General features: G+C 43.5%; 2 protein-coding genes and 1 long non-coding RNA gene across 6 annotated transcripts in view; 1 reads left to right on the top strand and 2 right to left on the bottom strand.

The window, feature by feature from the left end:
* The window catches only part of LOC128348808 (G-protein coupled receptor 35-like), a 31,666-nt gene extending 21,240 nt beyond the window's left edge, over positions 1 to 10,426 (bottom strand). For 2 of the 3 annotated variants that reach the window (XM_053304488.1, XM_053304487.1), the window contains exon 1: positions 10,267 to 10,426. In XM_053304488.1, coding sequence (XP_053160463.1) covers positions 10,267 to 10,289 — 23 coding nt within the window. In that variant the 5' untranslated portion in view covers positions 10,290 to 10,426. Of the gene's footprint in view, positions 1 to 7,839; positions 7,912 to 10,266 lie in introns of those variants that run through there. The other variant, XM_053304491.1, reaches the window with a different exon arrangement.
* On the top strand, positions 8,047 to 12,643 carry LOC128348809 (uncharacterized). Of its 2 annotated transcripts, XR_008318350.1 has the most exons (4): positions 8,047 to 8,145; positions 8,367 to 8,534; positions 9,205 to 9,280; positions 10,355 to 12,643. It is a non-coding gene; the product is annotated as an uncharacterized LOC128348809 (long non-coding RNA). The 2 variants fall into 2 exon arrangements; XR_008318351.1 differs by lacking the exon at positions 9,205 to 9,280.
* Positions 12,644 to 21,119: 8,476 nt separating this feature from the next.
* On the bottom strand, positions 21,120 to 22,444 carry LOC128352234 (G-protein coupled receptor 35-like). Its single transcript, XM_053312629.1, has one exon. It carries the CDS (start codon positions 22,442 to 22,444, stop codon positions 21,467 to 21,469), a length of 978 nt encoding a protein of 325 aa, XP_053168604.1. The 3' UTR covers positions 21,120 to 21,466.
* Positions 22,445 to 24,501: the final 2,057 nt, after the last annotated feature.

The raw sequence follows: 24,501 nt of genomic DNA, 5'->3' as shown, positions 1-24,501 counted from the left end.
AACATCAGTGTAATAGCATTGTGCCGCCTCAGTATGTGAGCATTGAAGGAGAATTGGGAAAAACAGCACTCTGTTCATTTATATGGGGATCAGTGCATGAGTCATAAGAACATAAGAACAGCCCCACTGGATCAGGCCCAAGGCCTATCAGATCCAGCATCTTGTTTCACACAATGGCCCACCAGATGCCCACAAGCAAGAGGAGAGGGCATACCCTCTTTCTTGCTGTTGCTCGCCTGCGACTGATATTTAGAGGTATCGTGCCTCTGAGGCTGGAGGTCAGGGTCGGATCGGGTCAGGATCTGGCCCCCGCCTGGTAGGCCCTCTAACAATGTCCTGTACACATGTCACTAACATGGGGGTGGGGGTGTCTCGGGCTCCAAAGAGCCCAAGCGAGCTCTCCCCCATCCATTTCAGGCAGAGTTTGCTGCCTGACAGTCTTTATTTCTCAAGCGAGGGAGAGAAAGGGAAATACATGCTGTCAGGCAGCAAGCACTGCCTGAAATGACAGGGGGAGAGCTTGCTTGGGCTCTCCAGAGCCCTGCTGCCTGACAGCATGTATTTCCCTTTCTCTCCTTTCAACGAGGGAGAGAAAGGGAAATACATGCTGTCAGGCAGCAAGCGCATCATGAGCCCAAGCCATGCCCCCCTACGGGCTTCGACGGCCTTTTTCATTGGTGGCCAAGGTTCTTTGAACCCATTCACACAGTGTTGGCTCTGCCCCTGGCCTATAGCCAACAGCCTAGTAGCCACTGATAGACTTGTCCTCCATGCATTTGTCTAAGCCCCTTTTAAAGCCATCCAAGCTAATGGCCATCATCACATCCCATGGCAGAGAATTCCATAGATTAATTATACGCTGTATGGAAAAGTACTTCCTTTTGTCAGTCCTAAATTTACCAACCTTCAGTTTCATGGGATGGACCCTCGTTCTAGTGATTTTGTTTGATACATTGCTATGTGTAATGTAAAATCTAAATAAAGTAGACAGTTAGATGGTATGGACATTGTTCGCTTTGCAAAATTCTGGTGTGCCATTCCCATAAAAAATTTCTAACTCTTTAATTCCTGCTTGTGTAATGGACTGCTACCCCTCCCTGCTGGGAACAAATGATACTGCCAGAAGGAACCTGGAATAGATCTCAAGAGATTGCAAGGTGCTGGATGGGGCACAAGTGGTGTTTTGTTGCTCCTTCCTGTTGAAGGTCAAGGAACAGCAAGACAAAGCAGGATTCTGAAAGTAAACAGCTGGCTGCAAGGATGATGTCATCAGGAAAAGTTGGGATTCTTTGACCACAGCCTATGCCATCAACACCAAGGACTCCTGACAAGAGATGAGTTACACATCATGAACACTGGGATGGTTGTGTTTAGTGGGAGCCTTCCAAACCTGACCAAGAGGGCTTTACACTGGATCCTGAGAGAGAGCGGGGGAGAAAAAAATCCTGAACCAAGTATAGAGTCAAATGCAAGAATGGGGGTGAGAATATGTGGGACAAAAGCAGAATGGTAGAAGGAGTGCAAAGAAATTAACAAGATTCTACAGCAGGAAAGACAGTAAGAGGTAATACCTATGATCTGTAGTGATGATCTCTGTATGAGCTGTAAGATTTCTATGGCCTGTATGATCTATACATGAATGCACAGAGTATGGAAAACAAACAGGAAGATCCTGAAATTGTAACATAGGAAAGCAAATACATCCTGATAGGTACTACTCATGCTTAGAATATAGTACAGTGGTCCCTCTACTTACGAAATTAATCCGTTCCGAATGCACATTTGTAAGTCGAAAAGTTTGTAAGTCGAAAAGCGGTTTCCCATAGGAATGCATTGGGAACGGATTAATGCGTTCCGGAGCCTAGAAAAAAGACCCAGACCCCCAGTAAGGCTTGCAAACTGCACAGGAACATTTCTTTTCAAGAATAAACAGGCAGTAAACAGGCAGGCAAGTCAAGGAAACCGCATGTAAAATTCGTAAGTCGAGGAAACCCCATCTAAAAATTTGTAAGTCGAAAAAACCGCATCTAAAACCGGATCTAAAACTGCCGTTTGTAACTCAAAAAATACTTATGTTGAGTAGTTCGTAAGTCGAGGGACCACTGTACTTGAAGAGAATGACTTGTTCTAAGGAATAGACCAGAACTCAACAAAATGGGAGTTAAAGATGCATTATATAGCAATAGCAATAGCAATAGCACTTACATTTATATACCGCTCTATAGCCAAAGCTCTCTAAGCGGTTTACAATGATTTAGCATATTGCCCCCAACATTCTGGGTACTCATTTTACCGACCTCGGAAGGATGGAAGGCTGAGTCAACCTTGAGCCCCTGGTCAGGATCGAACTTGTAACCTTCTGGTTACAGGGCGGCAGTTTTACCACTGCGCCACCATTATATGTAAAGAATGGAAGCCCTGTCAAAAATGTCTGGGTAAAAATAGGAGAGAGAAACAAAAACAATAACACTGTGCGGGTGTTTATTATATGTCACCTAACCAAACAGATGGCTTGGCTTTCCTAAATCAGATTGCCAAACTTCAAAGAGACGGACACTACTAGTAATGGGAAACTTCAGCAATCCTAACATCTGCTGAAAGTCTAACTTTGCTATGAGTGTGAGGTCGAATAAACTCTTGAGTGGCCTTGCTGACAACTTTATATTTCTGAAGGTGGAAGAAGGAATAAAGGTGGTAGATTTCCTGGATTCAGTCCTTAGCAATGGGGAAGTGAATGTGGGGAGAACCAAAAGCTTTAGCCTTCCTGATGCCATCCCTACAGGTATGGACCACTCTTTTGTGCTCTTCCTTGATTTTATTACTTGCAGATAGCCGCTACCCCACTTCTTTCTGTTGTCCCCAACTGGAACTAAGCCTTGCCATAGGAGCAGGGCCAGCAGTGAGACTTGGCATTTTGATGCCTGAGAAATTGAGTCTTGTGAAGGGTTAAAATTATGGAAAATCCACCTAGAAAAGGGAGACCACCCTTGCAACCCCCCCTCCCCACTGAGTGAGCTTCCTCCTTTCAAGAAGTTCCATAGAACAAAATGAATGTTGATGCTTCCAAGAGCATTCAGGTCAAACAAGCCTTTTGTCACACAAAATACTTCTTAATGCAATCAACTAGCAGGAACTACTTTTGAGTATGCAGACTGGGGACAGTAGGGCTTTGTTGTTCTGGTCACCTACTGAATGAGCATTGGGGCCAACACCTGAACAGGACAATACTTCACGTTTTCCCTACTACTAGCTTTGTCCCCAAGCCTAAAAAAAGTCTAGAAGAAGACTCTGCTCCCCCCCCCCGCATACCCCAGTTTCAGGAAGGGAAAGGGAAAAGGACTGGGTTGGGAAGGAATAGGCTTTGTACTGGCTGGGCCGCTTGGAGCTCTGATTAAGCTACCTTTGGGACACAATTCCCTAGCCCAGCTTCTGTGGGAGTTTAGTGACATATACTGCTAGACTGCACCAGAGCTTCACCTGTTATGTTCCTTTCCACTCACAGCTGAAATCACTAGGCTCCTAAACCCTGCTGGCACACTGGATTGTGGGATCCAGAATCCTGAGCAACCCTAGTGTGGAACAAGTATTGAGTGGGACACCAGTAATGCCCTGGCCATTTCAGACTCTTGAGACTTGATCCCATGGGATTCTCTCAGTAATGGGCCTTCACAAGGTCCTATCTCATGTTTTGACTGTCCGAAAAGACCAGGACTCCCCAAGTGAAGGGGGGGGATCCTTTTTGAGGCTGAGATTCTGCTGAAGCATGCTTTCCAGGAGTCCAGTAAGTACTTACCTGTATGTCTATTGCCCAGGACCCTCAGTGCTGCCATAGACTGCTGTGAGTTCTTTACCTCAAACTCTCTGCACTTTACTCTGCCTTACCCCATCTCTTCTCCTTCCTACCCATGTAACTGACTGCATGCATGTTCTGTGCCTTTGGTCAGCACAATCAGCCTGTATCTTGGCACCGATTGTCAAACGCATTGTGTTTCTGTTATTTCAATAAACATCACTTCTGTTTGTCACAGCCCTTGTCTCCTCCTGGCATGCTGTAACATTGATTTGTCTTTGCCCAGACTAATGATCCTCTGTTACTGCACGCTGGCAAATTGGTGCCAGAGCTAGTTCCCTTAGCTTGAGCCAAAGCATAATCACAAGAGGTGATCGCTGACATGCATCTGGGCAAGTGGGGTAACAATAGGTCCCTCTATCCTTCCTATAAACTTCCATTTTGCTTATCAGCTCTTTGCGCATCTACACTGGTTTCTTTAGAGGTCTCCTGTGTTTCTTTCAGATGGGAATTGTTTGTGTTTGTTTTAAGAATCTCTTATCCCTCTTGGACTCTTTATTCAAATTATTAATTTTAATTAAATTAAAATCAACTTCCCTGAAACCCAGGATATACATTTGACTTCCTTCAGTTTTCCCTTCCCTTTCAGGCTAATGTGGTCGCTTTTGGTTCCTATCATGTTCAGTGTGAACTGAAGCTTGCGAGGGATGTCAGAAACAACAAAAATGTTTCCAGATATATCCAAAACAAGAGAAAAATAGAGGAAGTGGTAGGTCTGTTGCTTAGAGAAGATGGGGAAAATAGTAACAGGTGGCAGAGAGACAGAAACTCCTGTTTTGTATCTATTGTCTTTCACAAGGGCAATGTGGCCCATCCTGTCAGCAGTCACACAAACTGAGATGGAGGGAATCACTGACTCAATATAGCTACTGAAATGGTGAGCAGAGCCCTTCCATGAGCTGAGGTGAGGCAGCGGCCTCAAGCACAAATTACTGGAGCAGCAGTGAGGCAGCAAGATACCTTTTCCTCCCTGTCCCTTTACAAATAAAAGGGGGAGGAGGTTGTGTAGAAGGAGGGCAGCATTTGGCATGCTGCCTCAGGCACACAAAGATTTTGTGCCGCCACTGATGGTAACAGAACACCTAGCTAGTTTAAATGAGTTTAATTGTAAAAGGATGAATTATATCTCAGGGTACTGAAGGAACTTTAAGGTGGTCTCAGAGACCCTATCTTTAAGAATTCCTGGAGTAAGGGTGAGGTGCTGGAAGCCTGGAGACAAGAAATGTCATGCCAGAAAGAAAGAAAGAAAGAAAGAAAGGCCAGGGCGGGAAGAAAGGCCAGGGAGCGCCAGACTGACATCAATATCTGGCAAGATCCTAGAGTCGGGTTTCTTAATCTTGGGTTCCCAGATGTTACAATTCCCATCATCCCCAGCCACAAAGACCATGGCTGGGGATGATGGGAGTTGTATTCCAGCAATATCTGAGGACCCAAGGTTAAGAAATCCTGCCCTAGAGCAATGCATGACGTTTTCAGTCTGTGAGCACTTAGAAAAGTATGTGGTGATTACCAAAAGCCAGTATGGATTTGTCAGAAACAAGTTATGCCAGACTAATTATTCTATGCCCTAAGCCATTTTTGAAATGGCAGTATATAAATAAAATAAATCAAATATTTATTTTATTTATTATTTCTCCATGTAATCCACCCAGAGCTACTTTTGCAAGGGCAATATAGAAATTGAATAAATAATAAATAAATAATCTTATCTCTCTCTTTTAAATAGAGTTATAGCTTAGTAGATCTTGGGAATGCAATGGACATCTTGTCCACTGTAATCTGGGTTCAGATGGTGAGGGATCATGAAAACAAGCCCTCATGAGGAATGGCTTTAGGACCTGGGCTGAGTTGCCTTGAGAAGAGAAGACAAAGTGAGATATTTTAGCCATCTTCAAATATCTGAAGGGCTGGCACATCGAAGATTGATCTCTGTTGCTCCTGAGGGCACGATTAGGATTATTGGGATAAAAGCTGTTCAACAACTCTGCTCTACATATTGGTGAGACAAGCTCTCCTCCTTCACTGGAAGACAAAGGGGTGATTCTCACAATCGCCCAAAAACGGGCTAAGGGAGCCTAGCCTGCTTTTGGGCAATTGTGTGCTTCAACGGTAGCTGCGCGGCTCCCGGCACTTAGCCCTCTTAAGTACCCCTCCCCTTAGCCCAGGTTAGCAGAGCGAGCGTTCCGCTAACCCGCGTTTCCGGATCGTGAGCCACCATGGTGTGGCTCCATGCCGCAGCAACACACAAGGAGACCCCCACCAGCAGGCTGCAAGCAGCCTCCCGGGCCTCTCCAGGATGCCGTGTGTGCTCGTGTGGGGCATCCTGGGACTTCTGGGGGCTGCACAGCCCCCGATCCTCGCAGCCACTACCAGCTCCATGATGGAGGCAGCAGCCGTGTGGGCGGCCGATCTGGCCACCAAGGGCTCCATGGGCTAAGCCCGCTCTCCCCGCAGACCTCATTTCAGCGAGTCTCACTGATCGTGAGACTCTCCTCAAAGGCTGGGTGTCAGGGTTGCTATAGCAGATTTCTTCTTCACTGTGGAAGGGAGTGGACTAAAAGACTCCAAGGGCACTTCCAGCTTTAACGCTTCTATGATTCAATTTCTCTCTCACACTACTGATTCCCCAACCTGTGAAAGGCCATAAAATATGTCACTGTATCTTGTTAAGTTTTATGTTTTATATTTTACTGTGGATTAAATTATGATTTTTATTATGATACTGTTTCTTATATATGTTTATTATTCACCTCAGAAATGGTTGTTTAGGTGACAAGGTATAAAAGTGTTCATGAAAAAATAAAAATACATAATGAGTCAAAGAGTAGAATATTTAGGGATCCAGCGCAGATGTTACCATATAACCATCTGCAAGGACTTTCAGAGAATCAGTCTGTGGGCTAACTAGACAAAATATGAAAGATGTGTGAAGAGTTTCCCTATGGGTTTTTGTCTTAATTTTTTTTTTTAAATGGAAAAGCAGCTGTGAGAGTTGCCAATTGCAGAGGAGGGACAACCAGGATAAATGAGGAACAGCCAGGATAAAAGAGGTTTCCCTCTTGCCATTTGTCTGCTCAAAATCACCCTTGTCAAACTGCTTTTCTTTCTCTAGGGGAAACAATAGACACTGCATCTTTTCTTCTGTTGAGGGATAGCATATTTCCAGATGGGGCTTTTAGCTTGCATTGCCACCGGAATGGAGGATGTGTGTTCACACATCGGCCCGATGTACCCCGAAGTCCATGTGACATATCAGAGGGTACACCATACACAGTTTGGGTTTCCCCCTGTTTATTGGAGCCTAGCCCGATTTATGTCCAGGGTAAAAAATATCCACTTTTTGTATCGGAGTATCCAATATGCCCTGAACTCCCTGTAAAGCCTTGCAGTAAACCTGTGGTAAAGCCTGCTGTCTGGGAAAGCCCCTGGGGAAGGTAATCTGAGTAGAAAACCAACAAGGGGGTTATGCACCATGCTCCCCACCCACTCCCATCCTTTCTAGTTTAAAAAAAATATTATTTGGGAGATTGTTCATGCCTCTCTGGTGTATCGTCTGGTTTCTCTAGCAGTTTCTTGAAATTTATTTATTTATTCGATTGATTGATTTCTATACCGCCCTTCCAAAAATAGCTCAGGGCGGTTCACACAGAGAAATAACAAATAAATAAGATAAACAAAATGGATCCCTGTCCCCAAAAGGCTCACAATATAAAAAGAAACATAAGACAGACACCACCAACAGTCACTGGAAGTACTATGCTGGGGGTGGATAGGGCCAGTTACTCTCCCCCTGCTAAACAAAGAGAATCACCACATTAAAATTCCCAATATAGGACATGAGAGAAGCTTGTTCTATTGCACAATTAAACAGTTTCTGTTTCCAAGCACTGGTCCTTTCTGATGCCCCAAATTCTCTTAAGTGAGAAACATAGTTGTAATGCTGTTCAGCTCAGCCTGAAGCAAAATAGGAAAGAAAAGTGAATGATTACCTTTCTCAGCTGACCGCAATCCTCATTCAGTATCTCTAGTAATCTTGCCTACTAATAAACATTTACTCTGCCAGGCTTGATTATCTTGATGCCTCAAGAAACATTTGATAGACTCAAGACTTGTTCCACTTGATCCCTCCCCCTTGTTAGGGTATGAAATACAAATGCAGAGACTGCTATGATTTAAAAGCATGCTGGGAGAAGAAAACCTCAGGTGTTTCTCATATGTTGCTAAACCTCAGAGTTAACTATATCTTGCCAGATCTCCTCATATACATTTCTTGTGATTTATCACTCTGTGCTATGGTGGGTTTAATTTTTTTAAAAAAATAATCCGTCCTACTTTGATCACTGCAAATAATCTATATTTACTGGTCAGGTTGATTATACTGGTAGACTGCCTTTGGACACAGAGATCCTATATCAGAGGTATATTGCCTATGAATATGGAGGCTTAACCAGCATGGGTTGGAGCCACTGTTACATTTCTCTTTCCCACAGTGCCTAATCAGATTTTCCTTTTTTAGAAGCCTGGAAATTCAGTAATCCAAAAAACCTTTGGTTTAAAAGGAGAGTTGATGCTTTCAATTTTCATTTGTGCTCTAAAATGCATGGAAATTGCAAGTCAAAGTGCCCAACTAAACTGCTGCAATCACCAGCAGTGACAGCACCAACATACGGAGAGCACAGAAATGGTAAGTTACATTTCAAGGGTGGGTAAGTTTTGATTGCCAGATTTTTGCAAGAGTGAAAAACATGTTTTATTTCACATTAGTGTGCCAATCCTAAACATTCCTTTCTCTGAAGTCAATCCTATTGATTTGGATGGAGCTAAGTTCTATGCTTGAACTTCATGTTGAACATCTGCCAGCCACAAAGCTATTAAAGAGGGGCTGCGCTCTCTCTCTCTCGCTCTCTCTCTGTGCAAGATCCAGACAAAGTTATTATTTATTTGTTTATTTATTCAATTTCTAAACTGCCCTTCCAAAAATGGCTCAGGGCGGTTTACACAGAGAAATAATAAATAATTAAAGATAGCTCCGTGTCCCCAAAGGGCTCACATTCTAAAAAGAAACATATGATAGACACCAGCAACAGTCACTGGAAGTACAATGCTGGGGGTGGATAGGGCCAGTTACTCTCCCCTTGCTAAATAAGGAGAATCACCACGTTAAAAGGTGCCCCTTTGCCAAGTTAGCAGGGGCATATTCATGACTAACTATTCATGACTATGTCCTACTGAAATTATTTTTTAAATGTTGCCTAATCATGACTAACTTAATCCGGCTCTTGCGCACTGATTGTTGATCATAAAGAAAAGCATCCTGGGTATGTGAAAAACGCTTCTTCCTTCAATCTCCACAGGGATCTAGCAATGGGTGGAGAAAAGCAGGCCTAGCTCATCTCGCCCCACCTGCCCGCTGACACCTGAGGTGGCATGGTATGTCATCTCTCCAATCTCCCTACTTGATCTCCTAATCGTTCCACCCAGTCTCCCCCCCCCCCCCCGCCGCTCCGCCATCCCAACCGCCCTGCCAGATTTGGTATTTGGGGCTACATGTGTGTACACCTAAGCATGCTAAAGGTGAATGCAAGAACTGTCCTCCCCAGGAATGCAACTCCCCATGAAATCAGGACTGGTTCCTTGCTGAGTATATACTCAGTAGCAAACCTGAGTTTGTCCTGTATAAAATGTGAAACAGCCCTCATGGACACAGCCAGGTAAAGTACATTTATGGCCTTAAAATTCTTTTTGGTAAATTTGAGATATCCAGTTCAGTGCATAAGAGTGGAAGCTTCTCAATTACAGGGGTGCAGAGAGAGTGAAAGCTCCTTGTTTAATTTTTTGGGGGGTGGGAGTGGAGTGGGGAGAAAATATGTTTTGTAGGGAGTTCAGTAAATTGAAGGGGGGACTCCTTAATTGCCATGTGTGTGTGGGTGGGTGAGTGGGTGCATTTGCAACTCTGCTCAGTTACATACTTGTAATATCAAGTAAGATGCTCCAAACCAGCATATTTTCCCCGAGTACTTATCCCTAGATATGACTATGACTCCCCCACCCCCCAGTCATAACTTTCTAAACAATTCAACCTAAGATCAATACCTAGACGAGATTGGAACATTTTCAAGTAGTTAAATGTCTAGTGAAGAAACATTTTTTTAAAAGTGTAATTGTATTTTAGCTGTTAATAGCAGAACTGACCATCATGCCTCAAAGCAGTAAAGTAAATAAATGTCTGTTCCTATAGGAATGCTATCTGCAGATGAGGCTTTTCATAAAGGTGTTATTACAGTGAAGATAACTGCATTCATCCTAACAGAGGTGCTGGATGAAAGCGATATTTAAACATGCGACAAAAGGTCATGCAGCTTGCTATGCAGAAAGTAAAACCATATAATGCTGTGGCTTTTCAAAACTACACTTACCTTAATTGACTTTTTGTATTCATAATCACATGGCTTCTGAAAAAATGCTTTCTAAAAAAAACAAAAAAACATTTATATTCCTTTCCAGGGTGTAAGCACTGTTACTTTACTGGGCAATGGCTCCCAGAAACATGCAGCCAAGGCAACACAACTCATGAAAGAGAATGCTTCCTCCACTGTGCAAGAGAGGAATGAGGTACATCTGACATTTTCACTCATTTCTTAAGGAAGTTTCTCATGATTTCTGCAACTTCCCCTTGGCCTGGCCACAATTCAGCCCTTGGTGTTCAAGGCTATATACAGTTTGACACATCAGTTTTAATGTGGTTTCAGACTTTAAAAAGTTATTCATCATAGGGACAAAGAGAAGGAACAAAAATACATTAGAAAGCAACATCTGGAATAGGAGAGAAAGATCAGTAATAATTATTGTGCACTTTTCTGCGGCTTACTGTTCTGCACGCAGTCTTCAAAAGAGTAATTTCCAGATTCACTGAAGGTTACTAAAAATAAGAATTATGTAGAAGTACTTAACTGAACAGGAACTGAAGTAATTGAATGAGTTCTGAAGAACAACTTTCACATTTGGTAAAGGTATTGCTCAAGCAGGAGTTTCCTCAAAGCAGCTTATTTCCAGGGGTGAAGCTGGTCAGCTGTCCCGCTCCTGGGGCCACCCACCTCAGCTCTTACCCCCCCCCCCCAAGCCAGTTCTCATTTCCCAGCTTGCCTTTGCTGGCTAGGTTTATATATTTTCCTTTCTCTCCCTCAAAGGAGGGAGAGAATGGCGGGGGGGGGGGATATGCACAGCCAGCAAACAATGGGTGGGAATGAGTTCCAAAAGGCTTGCAAATGTCCAGTTTAAGCCCACATCTAAACACCACCAACACAGCATGATCTGTGTCATTCCTCCCCAAAAGAAAACCAGGTCCAGTTAGGGGTCAGCCAGACAGGACCATTTCTCCCTTCCAAATTATTCTGGCCCTGGCCCAAAATTAATCTCTGCTCGACCCCCCTACAAAGCTGCATTAAGCTGCAGCTAGACCTGACTGCTGACCTGCAACTTTTCTACTTCTCGACTCCGTATTGCCTAAGGCAGGTTGTTATATTTGTCTTCCTGAGAAGATGCTCTCCTCTTGTTGTTTACTATTGCAGAGCAATTGAATAAATTGTTGAGCCGTTTCACCTTCCTGTGGTAGCTAAAGGGGCCATTCACATGACCTACTGGGCGGGTGGGGAAAATGCAAAACTGGCCTTGCCCCCAGATGAGCATTCATGAGGCTTGTGGGATGATGAGCACTTGAGCCTTGTGGGAGCATGCTCCGCTCTCCTATACGACCTTCACTGCTCCATGCAGCACGGAGCAGGGCAGACCACTCTGAGGCCAGGACTCGTTACCCCCCACCCAGGTATCCCATAGTGCACCGCACACTGAGCGCAGTGCACTGGGAGATTCCCAGTGGGAATCTTTAGGCACCCATCTCTGTGACCTCATGAATTACAAGTAGCCTGCACTGACACATGATCCCGGGAGCTGGGTTACAGGCATGTTTGCTAAGAGCCGGGTTTGGTCCTGAGTTTGGTGCTGCAACACCGCTGGAATCTGCATGTATCTCGGCAGTTCTCATAGCTGCCTAAGCCTGGGCTTGGTTGTTCATGGGAACAGCCTCCAAGTGTTTTTACCCAAGGATATGGGTGGGCTTTAAAGTTTTTGTTCAGAACTTCAGATTACTCTGGAAATAATGCAGAGTACTTTTTTCTGACTGAGAGAGAAAAGCCGAACTCACAAAGCATCTTTTTCTGCACCTGAGATGTCTATGACCATCTGCTCTGGATTAGAAATGTAAACAGAATCGTTATGTTTTGTACATTTTTCATTTGCTTTATGTAAACCTCTTCCTTGACAATCCTTAAAGTACTACATATTTTATTCTTTTTAATGTGATTCTGTTCTGTGTGCTTCTGCTGCTGCTGGTGGTTTTATACTTTACACACCTGAGCCCCTTCTTTCACAAGTCATTGAAATCAGAGGATACACAATCTGTAAAAGTCATTTATGACTCTGTACATGTCCTTCCATACACGTCTTCTTCCCATCTTCCATGTGAATTGTTCTGTTTAAATGTAAAAAAAGAAAATGATAATTTCTGTTGCAGAATGATCATGTTTTTTTAAGTCACTCAGATAGCTAAAATGCTGCTGAAAAGTGGAATAAAGCTCTCTCAGTTGCCTGACATTGATAACTAAATTGTAGTTATTGTAATTGTTTTATATTTTAATGATGTTTACTTTGTTTTAGTTCTTGTATCTTGTCTTTTGTACTGACCAATGGTCATGCAATAAAGATGTAAAATAACAAGAACTGCCTAGTAAGAACAGTTGGCGGGTGTGTGTGTGTTTTTTAAAAAGCCCACACCAATAGCATTTCCTTAATATTGGAAATAGTATTTAACTCCCACACCTTCTTTCATATGTTTAATATTAAAAGCCATGATATGGAAAAAAAGTGGCAGACTAACTGGATTTCAAAGATTCTGCCAAGCAACACTTGGTGGCAAATTGAACTCCAACGGGAGAACTTAAAAAGGTCAGAAGAGTCCTTTAAGAGACAGAGCATCACACAGGTCCTTTCTTTAGGTTTTGCTACATTAATTCTTCAATCAAAAGACTGTCCATTTGGCTGGCCGAATAAACATATTATATATGTAGAGCTTTTAATCCCTAAAGATAGAAGGACTGTGGTCAGTGGCGTAACTAGGGGAAACGGCGCCCGGGGCAAGCACTGAAATTGCGCGCCCCCCACCCAGCATACATACATCTGACTGACACACATGTTTCAGAAAACTTTTATTTTAAAAATCTTTAAAATCACAAAAATCACCAAAAATTTCAAAATGCAATAAATAACCAAAAATGCGACAAATATCCAAAAAATATCCAAAAATCCAACAAATATCCAAGTCAGCAGAGTTGCTGTTGTTTTTTGAGAGAAAATAGTATTTATTTTTTGTATTTCAATTTATTTATTTTTACAGTTTATATCCCGCTCTCCCTCCAAGTAAGCCAGTGTGGTGCACTACATACTTACGTCTTTCCTCACAACAACCTTGTGAATTAGGCTTGTGTCCCAAACATCAGAATTTATTTATTATTGATTTGGTGTCCTGTGTCTCCCCCCCTCCCTGCTGTGCAGACCAAAAAAGCAGAAAGACTGCTATGCAGCACATATTGATACTGATCCCATAAGTACATATGGTTTAATTAGCTGGGGCTCAGAAATTGAACTCATTTATGAGCTTTCCAAGTCAGTTCAGTGAATTTAATATTGCCAATCCCTCCTCAATGACCAAAAAAGCAGAAAGACTGCTTTGCAGCACATATTGTTGCTGCTACTAGAACATAAGAACAGCCCTGCTGCAACTGGGATTTAGGGGCCTCTGGCCTCTGAGGCTGGAGGTGGCCCACAGCCACCAGACTAGTAGCCATTGATAGACCTGCTCTCCATGAATTTGCCAGTCCTCAGGTGTTATTGGACTTCAACTCCCATAATCCCCAACCAAAGGCCACTGAGGCTGGGGATTATGGGAGTTGAAGTCCAATAACACCTGAGGACCCAAGTTTGAGAATCACTGGTTTAGACAGTCTGAATATAAACACATTAATATAAATGCTTCTGAACTGAACAGCAGCATGACAAGGTGGAAAAGTTTCAAAATGGTGGTATGGCTTAAATCCCTAAAACGACCTGTAATATACTGATGTTTGTAGGAAGAAAAGGCAACTCCTCTAAGTGTTTAATACCAATAAATATAACAACATTTCTTTATTCTTATTCCTTTTCCAAATAGACAGCACAGTAGCTAAGCAAGCAATCATTTCCCTTCAAATTTACAAATGTAAATCAAACTGCAGAATATAGAATATACATACCTTTGTGGAGCAGGCTAAGCATAATACCATTATTATCTGAGAGTGCTTCTGGGTGGAAAATGTTGCTAAACTGCTCCCAGTGCCCTTGTACTTTAACTTTTCACACAGTGCAGAACAGCATGGCTGTTCTTTTATTAATACAGCAGGAGGACAGTGGCCATGCTCACTGTTGCAGAAAAATTCAAACCCTGTTAATTTACAATGTTTTGTTTCTTACTGTTTCTTACTGTTAGAGTAAGAAACAGAACATTCATTTGTGGCTTAGTTGGGCAAGAGGAACAGGTCCTATTTTTCTGTTGATAAGCCTGATTCTCTGTACCTGCACTCAGGCAAAGGAGGATGACCTAGAAATTATACCCAATGCCATCACAATTCTTAGGGTGAGTTACAACATAGTGAGAATGTTTTAGAGGGCTACTCCTATCTATATGTCTGTATATTACAATCACTGCATTTAAAAATACATAATCTCCAAAGTTACTTCAACAGAAAAAGAAAATCACCTAATACACATTACTCTATCAACCATAAACTAGTAAACCTTGTTTAACCACGAGACACTACCATCACAAACAATTCTGACAGCAATTAAAAGCATCATTATTACTATCCATGAATCTGCATCTATCTAGTAATCCATCACAGTTACTCTCCCCCTGCTAAATAAAGAGAATCACCATGGTAAAAGGTGACTCTTTGCCCAGTTAGCAGGGGATAACAGCAAATAACTGCACACATTATCATCAATGTATTATTGACTCAGTGTATAATATATTATTAGCTAAATTTAAAAGAGGCAGACCGAATAAAAGGCAAGTATATGGCAACATCTTCCTTCAATCATATATAAAACTGTTGCAAAATATATTATTTTGCACCCAGCAAGAATGCAAGGTTCTGAGTGTATAATGCGGAATAGTTGTGGTTCTGCATGCCAATTCATTATGACCTTTTAATCTTTTACAGTCATAATAATAATTCTAAGGTTAATAAATTAATCTTTTAAGAAGCAGGTTGCAGTTTTTGTTTGCCCTATAGATTCAACAGCTGACTTCCTCCAGTTTCATGTCATACCCAGTCTTGAGTTTTGATTTCTTCCCATGGGCAGTTCATCAATTTAAACTGAAAATACTTGTTCCCATAGTGATACCCCACTGCATTTTTCTAAAATAATAAATGATCTCCTCATGTTTCATATTTCTTTCTAATATGCATAATTTAGTTTGATCCTTGTGTACTACAAGAAACTCATTAAGCAAATATATCTGTGCATACAAAACATTTTTGCCTTAAAAATCAGAGACACAGAAAATCACAAAAATCACTAGCCAGGCACAGAGCTCCAGTCAAGGAAAAATCTGCTGGTGAGAAGGGGACAAAAGACTTCCTCCAAAAGAGGAGTAACTTTTGCTCCTGATGTAGATTCGCTCGCTGATGGGACGTTGTTCATCCCCCCTCATCTGCTGCATCAAGAACATCTGCAGCCTTCAGGACATGGGACGTGGGGGAGGAGGGAGGCTACGGGGCAAATCAGAGTATGACTGTGGAACTGCACCTCACTGGAAGAGCTCCTCCCTACCCGCTACCCCGGCGCTGGCGAAGCTGAACTCGAGTTGATCCCGCTTTCCCTTCCAGTGGCAGCAAGAAAACAACGCTTTGACAAAATCGAGAAGGAAACCTGCTTCTACCCTCCCCCCCAGCCACAATCCCCTCACCCTCGGCACAATCCCCTCACCCTCGGCTTTCTCAGTCCCTCCCGGACTCCCGCTGCTGTTAAAACAAAGGTGCGGTCCACTTTGAAGGACCCCACACCCGAGACACAGCACAAGGAAGCCACTGAGGAAGGCACGCTGCGCTGGGGGACCTTCGACGCCGGCGCCCACTCTCTGCTTTGAGAGAGCTCAGAGCATTGTTGAGCAAAATCAGCAAAATAATAAGAAAGATCATCGTCATCACACACACACCGTTGTCTGTAACGACGCTGGCTTGATTGCGTTGCTTGTGAGGTGATGATTGAAGGCAAGGCAGGCAGGCCGTCGAATCCTCTTCCACCTCCACGCCTGTGCTGCTGCTGCACAAAGCGCTGCGGTCTCCTGCCTCGTGGTCGCTGCGTGAGGCCAGACACGCATGCGCGACTGGTGGGGGGGGGGCGCCACAGGGCGGGGACGCCACGTCAGCGGACTGAGGATGATTAATGATGACGGTCCCAGTCCCACCCACGACGCCGATTCGCCAAAGCGGCAGCAAGCAGGCAGGTACTCAAGTCACTGCACTTTAGGCGCCCGCGCCGCGGCGGTGCCAAGACTGAGCAATGGGGGGCGCCGGACCCGGGGAGGGGGACGGGGAGGGGGAGGGGGACTGCCCAATGCGTCCCACTGCCTGCTGTGCAAAAAAAAAAAAAAATCCAAACAAAAAAAATTTTTTTAAGGAAAGACAGGGGCTCTTTTTGGCGCCCACATGATCAAGCAGAGTGGCGCCGGGGGCACGTGCCCCCCCTGCCCCACCTATAAATACGCCCATGACTGTGGTCAAGTTAAATCTAGACCCCATTGATTTCTCAGTTGCAATTTGATTTAACCCAAGCTTCCCCAACCTGCAGCCCTACAGATGTTGCTGAACTACAACTCCCAGCATCCCTAGCCACAATTTATTGTGGCTGGGTATGCGGGGAGTTGTAGTTCAGCAACATCTGGAGGGCTGCAGGTTGGGGAAGCCTAGATTAAATCTAATTTATTGTGGCTGGGTATGCTAGGAGTTGTAGTTCAGCAACATCTGGAGCGTCTCAGGTTGAGGAAGTCTGATTTAACCCATTGAGGTCTTTACCATTAAATCTCTGAGAACAGGTCAGTATTTGAAAGTCCTGTGTTATGACAAAAGTAATATATGTTTGCTGTTGTATGTTCCTCAGCTGTATTTTACAAACACAGATAAATTGTGTAGAACCTTTTTGGGAGAGTGGGCGTGTAGGTCAGCATCCACATATAGCCTTGAGCAGGATAAAATTGCCAATTGAGAAAGGGGGATTTAATATTCTCAACCTTCAACTATATCACCATCATTTGATTGTGCACTCTCATCTTTGGCATACACAAAATATATATTCAGGAAGATCAACGACATAGACATAAAATGTAAGATTCAGTACATATACATAAAATGCACTACATAGGAACATAGGAAGCTGCCATATACTGAGTCAGACCATAGGTCCATCTAGCTCAGTATTGCCTACACAGACTGGCAATGGCTTCTCCAGTAGTGCAGGCAGGTGTCTCTCTCGGCCTTATCTTGGAAATGCCAGGGAAGGAAATTAGAACCTTCTGCTCTTCCCAGAGCGGCTCCATCCCCTAAGGGGATGCTCACACATCAAGTCTCCCATTCATATGCAACCAGGGTGGACCCTGCTTAGCTAATGGGACAAGTCATGCTTGCTACCACAAGACCAGCTCTCCTCTCCACTACATATTCAGGAAGATCAAGTAGGTAACCAGCCTACTTGGGATATTATTGAGATGTAGCAATTAAGTCCACTGATAGCAAAATATTTGAGGGACAGTAGCAGATATGCGTTTACTATTATCACCACAAGAATGGCATGGACAAACATCCTTAAGCAATTCCTTGATGACCTATTTATTCATAATGACGTAGGGCTTTGAGGCAATCCTCATATAAAAATTGCAGGACATTTGGTCAATAACCTTCAAAGGTTATTTTTATGTTCAGAGTTGAACATGGAGTTGTCCAAGCTGAACCTATGATGGAATTGAAATAGCAGAGCACTCCTATTTGTTAGCAACAGGTTACATCAGATCCTCATTGACCAAACCCTGCACCCTGAGGTGTCTCAGCTTCCTGTTTGGCTTCTCCATTCCCAGACCCTTCAAAACTATCTGGGGTTGATTTGGAAAATACTCCATCTGTCCTGCACCACAGGCAATGAAGATATGCATGCTCACAAATACTTCCCCCAATTCTGGCATGTAGGGCGCTTGAGCTGTTTAGGTCCAGGATGGGGGGGGGCAGCTCTGAAGGAAGCTGGTATCTGGGTCCACAGAGATTGGCTGTAAATCCAAGGTGGCAGAGCCACATAGCAAAATCCAGTGCAGCCGCGGGGCTATTTCCAGCAATAGGTGTTGAAGGTCAAAGGAATGAGAAGCTGGTAACATAATTCAAGCACAGGCCAAGGCGTAGCAGTTACATAGGAACATAGGAAGCTGCCATATACTGAGTCAGACCAAAGGTCCATCTCGCTCAGTATTGTCTACACAAACTGGCAGCAGCTTCTCCAAGTTTGCAGGCAGGAATCTCTCTCAGCCCTATCTTGGAGATGCCAGGGAAGGAATTTATTGGAATCCAGATGCTCTTCCCAGAGTGCTTCCATCCCCTAAGAGGAATATCTTACAGTGCTCACACTTCTAGTCTCCCTTTCTTAGGCATCCAGTGCAGACCCTGCATAACTAAAGGGACAAGTCATGCTTGCTACCACAAGACCAGCTCTCTTCCTTAGAGACAAGGGAGCAGGAGCTCAGCTATACAAGGTCTTCCCTGTTGAAAGGTTGCTCCGACTCAGGAACAGGTTTTGAGGCTAGGGTGTTATAGGGCCAGGTATACAGAGACTGGTCCTTGGGATCAGCTGACTGCATACTCAGCATGGCTGGTACTGTGCAACCTAGGTGGTGACTTTAAGGCACAAAGCTTCATTTGCAAGGCTTGGGCTTGTCACAGATTTCTTCTGGTGCAGGAGGTAATGTGCCAGAAACTGGATAAGCCTGGTTTAAGTCCTCTCCTAGTATTAGGAATGTGTTTGAATCGCTTCAGCGCCTCTTTGGAGAGGCACAAAAACAATTTGGTCTCCAGAACTGAAATGTTTCGGCCCTGGGCAAGGGGTTCCTTTAACCTTTTTAGCTAGGCTTTTAATAAACTCAGAATGTTTTAATATTTTGAATTGCAGTTTAAATTTTTAATTCCGGTAATCTTTGAAAGTTTTACATTTTTGGGATGTTTTAAAGAGAATTTTGGATGACACAGATTATTTAGATCCTTTCCAGACTGGCTTCCGGGTGGGCTATGGAGTTGAGACTGCCTTGGTCAGCCTGATGGATTATCTCCAATTGGCGATCGACAGAGGGAGTGTGACTCGGCTGATCCTTTTGGATCTCTCGGCAGCTTTCGATACCATTGACCATATGCTGGTAACCTCTAGGCTTGACTACTGTAATGCACTCTATGTGGGGCTGCTACAAAACTACAATTGGTACAGAATGTAGCAGCCAAACTGGTCTCTGGGTTTACCCCAAGGGACCATATAACACCAATTCTAAAAGAACTACACTGGCTGCTGGTAGGTTTCCGAATGAAATACAAAGTGCTAGTTATTACCAATAAGGCTCTTAACGGCTTAAGTCCAAGGTTTTCAAGAGAGCGCCTTTTCTGTCGTAAACCCTGTCGCCTATTAAGATCATCTGGAGAGGTCTGACTATGAGTGCTGCAAACTCGTTTGATGGCAACTCGGGACTGGGCCTTTTCTGTGGCTGCCCCAGGGCTTTGGAATGCACTCCCTGCTGAAATATTTATTATTATTATTATTATTATTATTATTATTATTATTAATTCGATTTCTATACCGCCCTTCCAAAAATGGCTCAGGGCGGTTTACACAGAGAACTAACAAACAAATAAGATGGATCCCTGTCCTCAAAGGGCTCACAATCTAAAAAGAAACATAAGATAGACACCAGCAACAGTCACTGGAAGTACTGTGCTGGAGGTGGAGAGGGCCAGTTACTCTCCCCCTTAATAAGAAATAATAAGAAATAAGAGCATCTCCTTCTCTGTATGCTTTTAGGAGGACCCAGAAGACGTACTTGTTTTCCCAGGCCTTCGACTGAGATTCAATTTTTAAATTTTAATGTGTTTTTAACATGTTTTTAATCTAATTTTTATCTTATGGATTTTAAATGTGTTATACTTTATGTTTTAATTCTGCTCATCGCCTCGAGATTTTCACACTAGGCGGTATATGGATTTAATAAATAATAAATAAATAAATCCATTTTAATGGTTGTCGAATAGTTTGTGTCATTCTGTTTTTATTGTGTCTATTTCTGTAAACCGCCCAGAGCCTTTGCAGTCAGGCGATAAATAAATTAAATAAATAAACAACTCAAAGGCGTCGGGCCGGTCATCCTTGCTCCCCGGAGAGCTGTCGCTGCCCTGCCTTGCCCCATTGTGGCGCTGGCTGTCCTTAGGTAAATCCACCTTGCAAGCAGTAGCTGCACAGCTGACCCCTTCAAACTGCTGTGCTGTGCCTATAGGATGCTGCCCCCAGCAGCCCTTGCGCTGTGTTGGCACGCAGAGGGCGTCGATGCATGCGCCAAGGCCATTTGTGTGGTCAGCGACAGCATGATCATCGGAGCAGGAGCAGCACCCCTTGGGTGTGGCGCGGTGCTGCAGTTTAAAGGGGTCAGTGGCGCAGCTGCTGCTTGCAAGTTGGATTTAACAAATGACAGCGCCATGATGGGGCGACACGGGGCCGCCGCGGCTCACCAGAGGACCAAGTACAATTTGCCTGCCTCCTTTTAAAGGAACCCCTCCCCGCCCCCTGGGATATGCATGAAGCATTTTGTGCACATGCCTACTTAGCATCTTTTAGTAGAAAGAAACTATTATGCTGTAGATCAGTGATTCTCAAAGTTGGGTCCCCAGATGTTATTGGACTTCAACTCCCATAATCCTCAACCAAAGGCCACTGGGGCTGGGGATTATGGGAGTTGAAGTCCAGTAACACCTGAGGACCCAAGATTGAGAATCCCTGATGTAGATCATGCAAACCTGCTTCATTGGTAAGATATGCACACCAGTATTTATACATTGCAGCAAAATCATTTTTATTTTTATAATAATGTTTGTTGCAGAATGAGAACTAAAGTTACCCTTTTAATTAATAACAGGAACACAAATATGAATAAGACCAATATTTCCATACTGCTTTTCCACAAAAGTTCCCAACGTGGTTTATATGGATATAAGTAAATAAATAAAATGTCTCCCTGTCCCCAAAGGATTCACAATCTAAAAAAGAAATAGAAGATAGACATCAGCAGCAGCCATTGGAGGGATGCTGTGCTAAATAAAGAGAATCACCACAAAGGTGCCTCTTTGCTCTGTTAGCAGGGGTTGGTTATGATCTTTCTGTTGGGCTTCATTTGATGGGGTTTGATTGGACATGGTGCTCTGAAGATGAGAATGTGCACAATTTAAACTTCTGGAATTATGCTGTGCTTTGAAGCAGTGCATCTCGAGTTAAGTTGGACCTAGATTGAAGATGTGAATCTTGTGTTAAGGTGGATCTAGGTTGCATCAACTGAAAAGGAGGTAAGAGAGATGCAGCTTCCTGGAATTCCTTGGCAACTAAGTAATAGCAAATGGCATCCAAGCAGCAATTTAGATTTGCTATGCTTGCAGATATATGTACGGCCTTGCCAATGGCTTCGAATACCCAGCATTCAGCTCCAGCTGTTTGCACTGCATATCCAGCCAGCAGGATGACATTGAAAGGCACAAAACACATGATGAATGTGCCCATGTTGACTGAGACCACATGGATTGCTTTCTGAGTTGACTTTTCTTCCTGTGGACCAGCATTCTCCTTCCTCTTGAGGCATCTGATGACTTGTGTGGAGCAGAATGTCACCATTAACAGGGGTATGAAAAAAAGAATGAGATTTTGGATCAAGACATCATGCAAACTTATAGAAGCTGGGGAAAAACAATACTTTTCTTTTTCTTCTTCTGAATGTATAAATACATGTCTGATTGCAGAAAGAAAACAGCAGAGCCAAAGAAACACACAGACAATGGCTGCCTTCCGTGGAGATCTTAGCACTTTGGCTTTCAGAGGATGCTTGATTGCAATGTACCGGTCCAGGGCTATGATGGTGATAGTACACATGCTCATTGGCATGTTGAGGCAATAGATTGTAAATATGACTAAACAAAAGGCATCTGTAATCCAGTGGTGATAATGAAAGTACACTATGAATGGTAAGGTAAAGACCACGGTGTAGTCTGCCATGGCTAAGCAGATCATGTAAACTCTGGACTCAGTCCATTTGCCCAGTCTGAAGAAGAACACCCACAAGGCAAGTGTGTTGAACAGGCCTCCAAAAACTGTGACTAGGCTGTAAAGAATGAATTCAAAAAGGATTATGGTGTCATCCATCTCAAGACCTTCACTGCAGTTCACCATGATGCTGTGAAGTTGATAGAAAGAGAATTTTGAATTTAGCTGTGAAATAGCTAAACATTAAATTTAACTGTTAAATGTACTTTCAACATCAGAATATAATTATTTGTTCTAATAGCAAATGGCTGGTTGTGCTTCTCCATCCCCAAATTCTCCAGCCTTGGAGTAGTACAATGCTAGATTTGAATCATTTATTCTTAGCATTAAAAAAATTTATGGAGAATGCAAGTTCAGCACCTTTATGCTGGGGAGATCTCCAAAGTGTTTAACAAAGTCCTGGCCTCCCATTTTGACCCCTTTGACATTTCTGCACAGACGTTCCAAGCCATGATAGGCGTGGAGCATCTCCCACCTCCCCATCCAGCCTCCCTTGCTGCTTGGGCCAGTTACTCAAAACGTGTAGCTTGATCAAGTAGGAAAGAAGGATTGGGTAGGAAAATGAGAGGCACACCCAGACACCCAGCTCCCTGTAATGGCACCATGCTGCCGCAATGTGAGTGCATGGAAGAAAAAAAGGGGAAAATAACTTAGTGTGCAGTAGCTGTAAATAAGGCCAATTCAATGCTAGAGAACACTAGGAATAAAACTGCCAATATAGTAATGCTCTTATACAAATCTATGGTGCAACTGCACTTGGAATGCTGAGTACAGTTCTGGTCACTACACCTTAAGAAAAATATTGTGGAGCCAGAAAAGGTTCAGAGAAGGGCAACCAAAACAATCAGACGGTTGGAGTGACTCCATATAAGGAAAGACTACATGATGTATGTATATATGTCAGGTTCTCATTATGGTCATCCACTTTCCACTGAGCACAGGGGTTGAGGTGGCCTCAGAGTTTCTCACCAGGAGAGCTTTTCAGGTTATGGTCAGGGCTTGTTATTTTCACCAGCCCCACCCTTTCCTAGTTACCGCCACTGCTCATCCAGAATCCCAGGGGTCCTTCCACTCCGAGCCTTCCTCCAGAACTGGCCTCTCATCACTAGCCAGTCCTCCGTTATTTAGCCCCTGACAGCTGGGGTAAGTCCCACGAGATCCTCTCACAAGATCACACGAGAGCCGCTCCCGATCCTGCGAGGCCTCATTGTCTTTTGACGGTGAGACAACACTTTTCTGCTTGGGCCAGTAAGAATGCCATCCTGTGAGTGTTTTAGTGTCTACTTCCTCCCGCACCTGATCGGAACATTCCTGTGAGATTCAGGTGGGGGAAGCCCTACCTTGGAGCTTCACATTTTCCCGTGGTGATCGACATTTCCCTCCCCGCCAATCAACTCTGCCTCTAGGATTCCCCGACAATATATTATAATAACGAAAACACAATAAACTTTATTTGTTAGCCACCCCATAACAAATTGTTCTCTGGGTGGTTTACAACACAGCATTTAAAAACATCAATAAGTACACATAAAACACTGCAAACAAATCACAACAAAAAACAAAAAGTACAAAATAGAATACAACATATTTAAAAAAACTGTTTTCCCACCATGTTCACTGAACCAATAGGATGTCAAGGGATGTCAAAAACAACAACAAAAAGTATTTTTCATGATAGTTCTGAAAACAAGAGAAAAATCAAGAACAAGAGAAAACTCAAGGAAGTGGTAGGTCTGTTGCTTAGAGAAAATGGGGAAATGATAACAGGAGACAGCAGAGTAACAGAGATGCAATCTCTGTTTTGCATCTGTTTTCTCTCCCAAGGGCAGTATGGCCTATCCTGTCAACAGTTGCACTAATTGAGAAGGAGGGAGCTGGCTCAAGATAGGTACAGAATTGGTGAACAGAGTGCCCTTCCATGAGGTAAGGTGAGGCAGTTGCCTCAGGCAGAAGATTATTGGGTCACCAGTAAAGCAGTGAGATCCCCTACCTTCCTTTTAAAGCGGGAGGCAGAAGGGTGAGGAGGGTCCATGCAAGGAGGGAAGAATTTGATGCCTTGCCTCAAGCACACAGAGGTCGTGAGCTAGCACGGATAGTAACAGAGCACCTGTCTACTTTAAATGAGTTTAAGTCTCCAGGGCCAGATGAATTATATCCCAGGGTACTGAGGTAACTTCAAGGTG

This window comes from Hemicordylus capensis, chromosome 3 (genome assembly GCF_027244095.1).
Source record: "Hemicordylus capensis ecotype Gifberg chromosome 3, rHemCap1.1.pri, whole genome shotgun sequence".
NCBI lineage: Eukaryota > Metazoa > Chordata > Lepidosauria > Squamata > Cordylidae > Hemicordylus > Hemicordylus capensis.
Note: the sequence above shows the minus strand (reverse complement) of the source record. Positions and strands in the feature narration are given on the sequence as shown.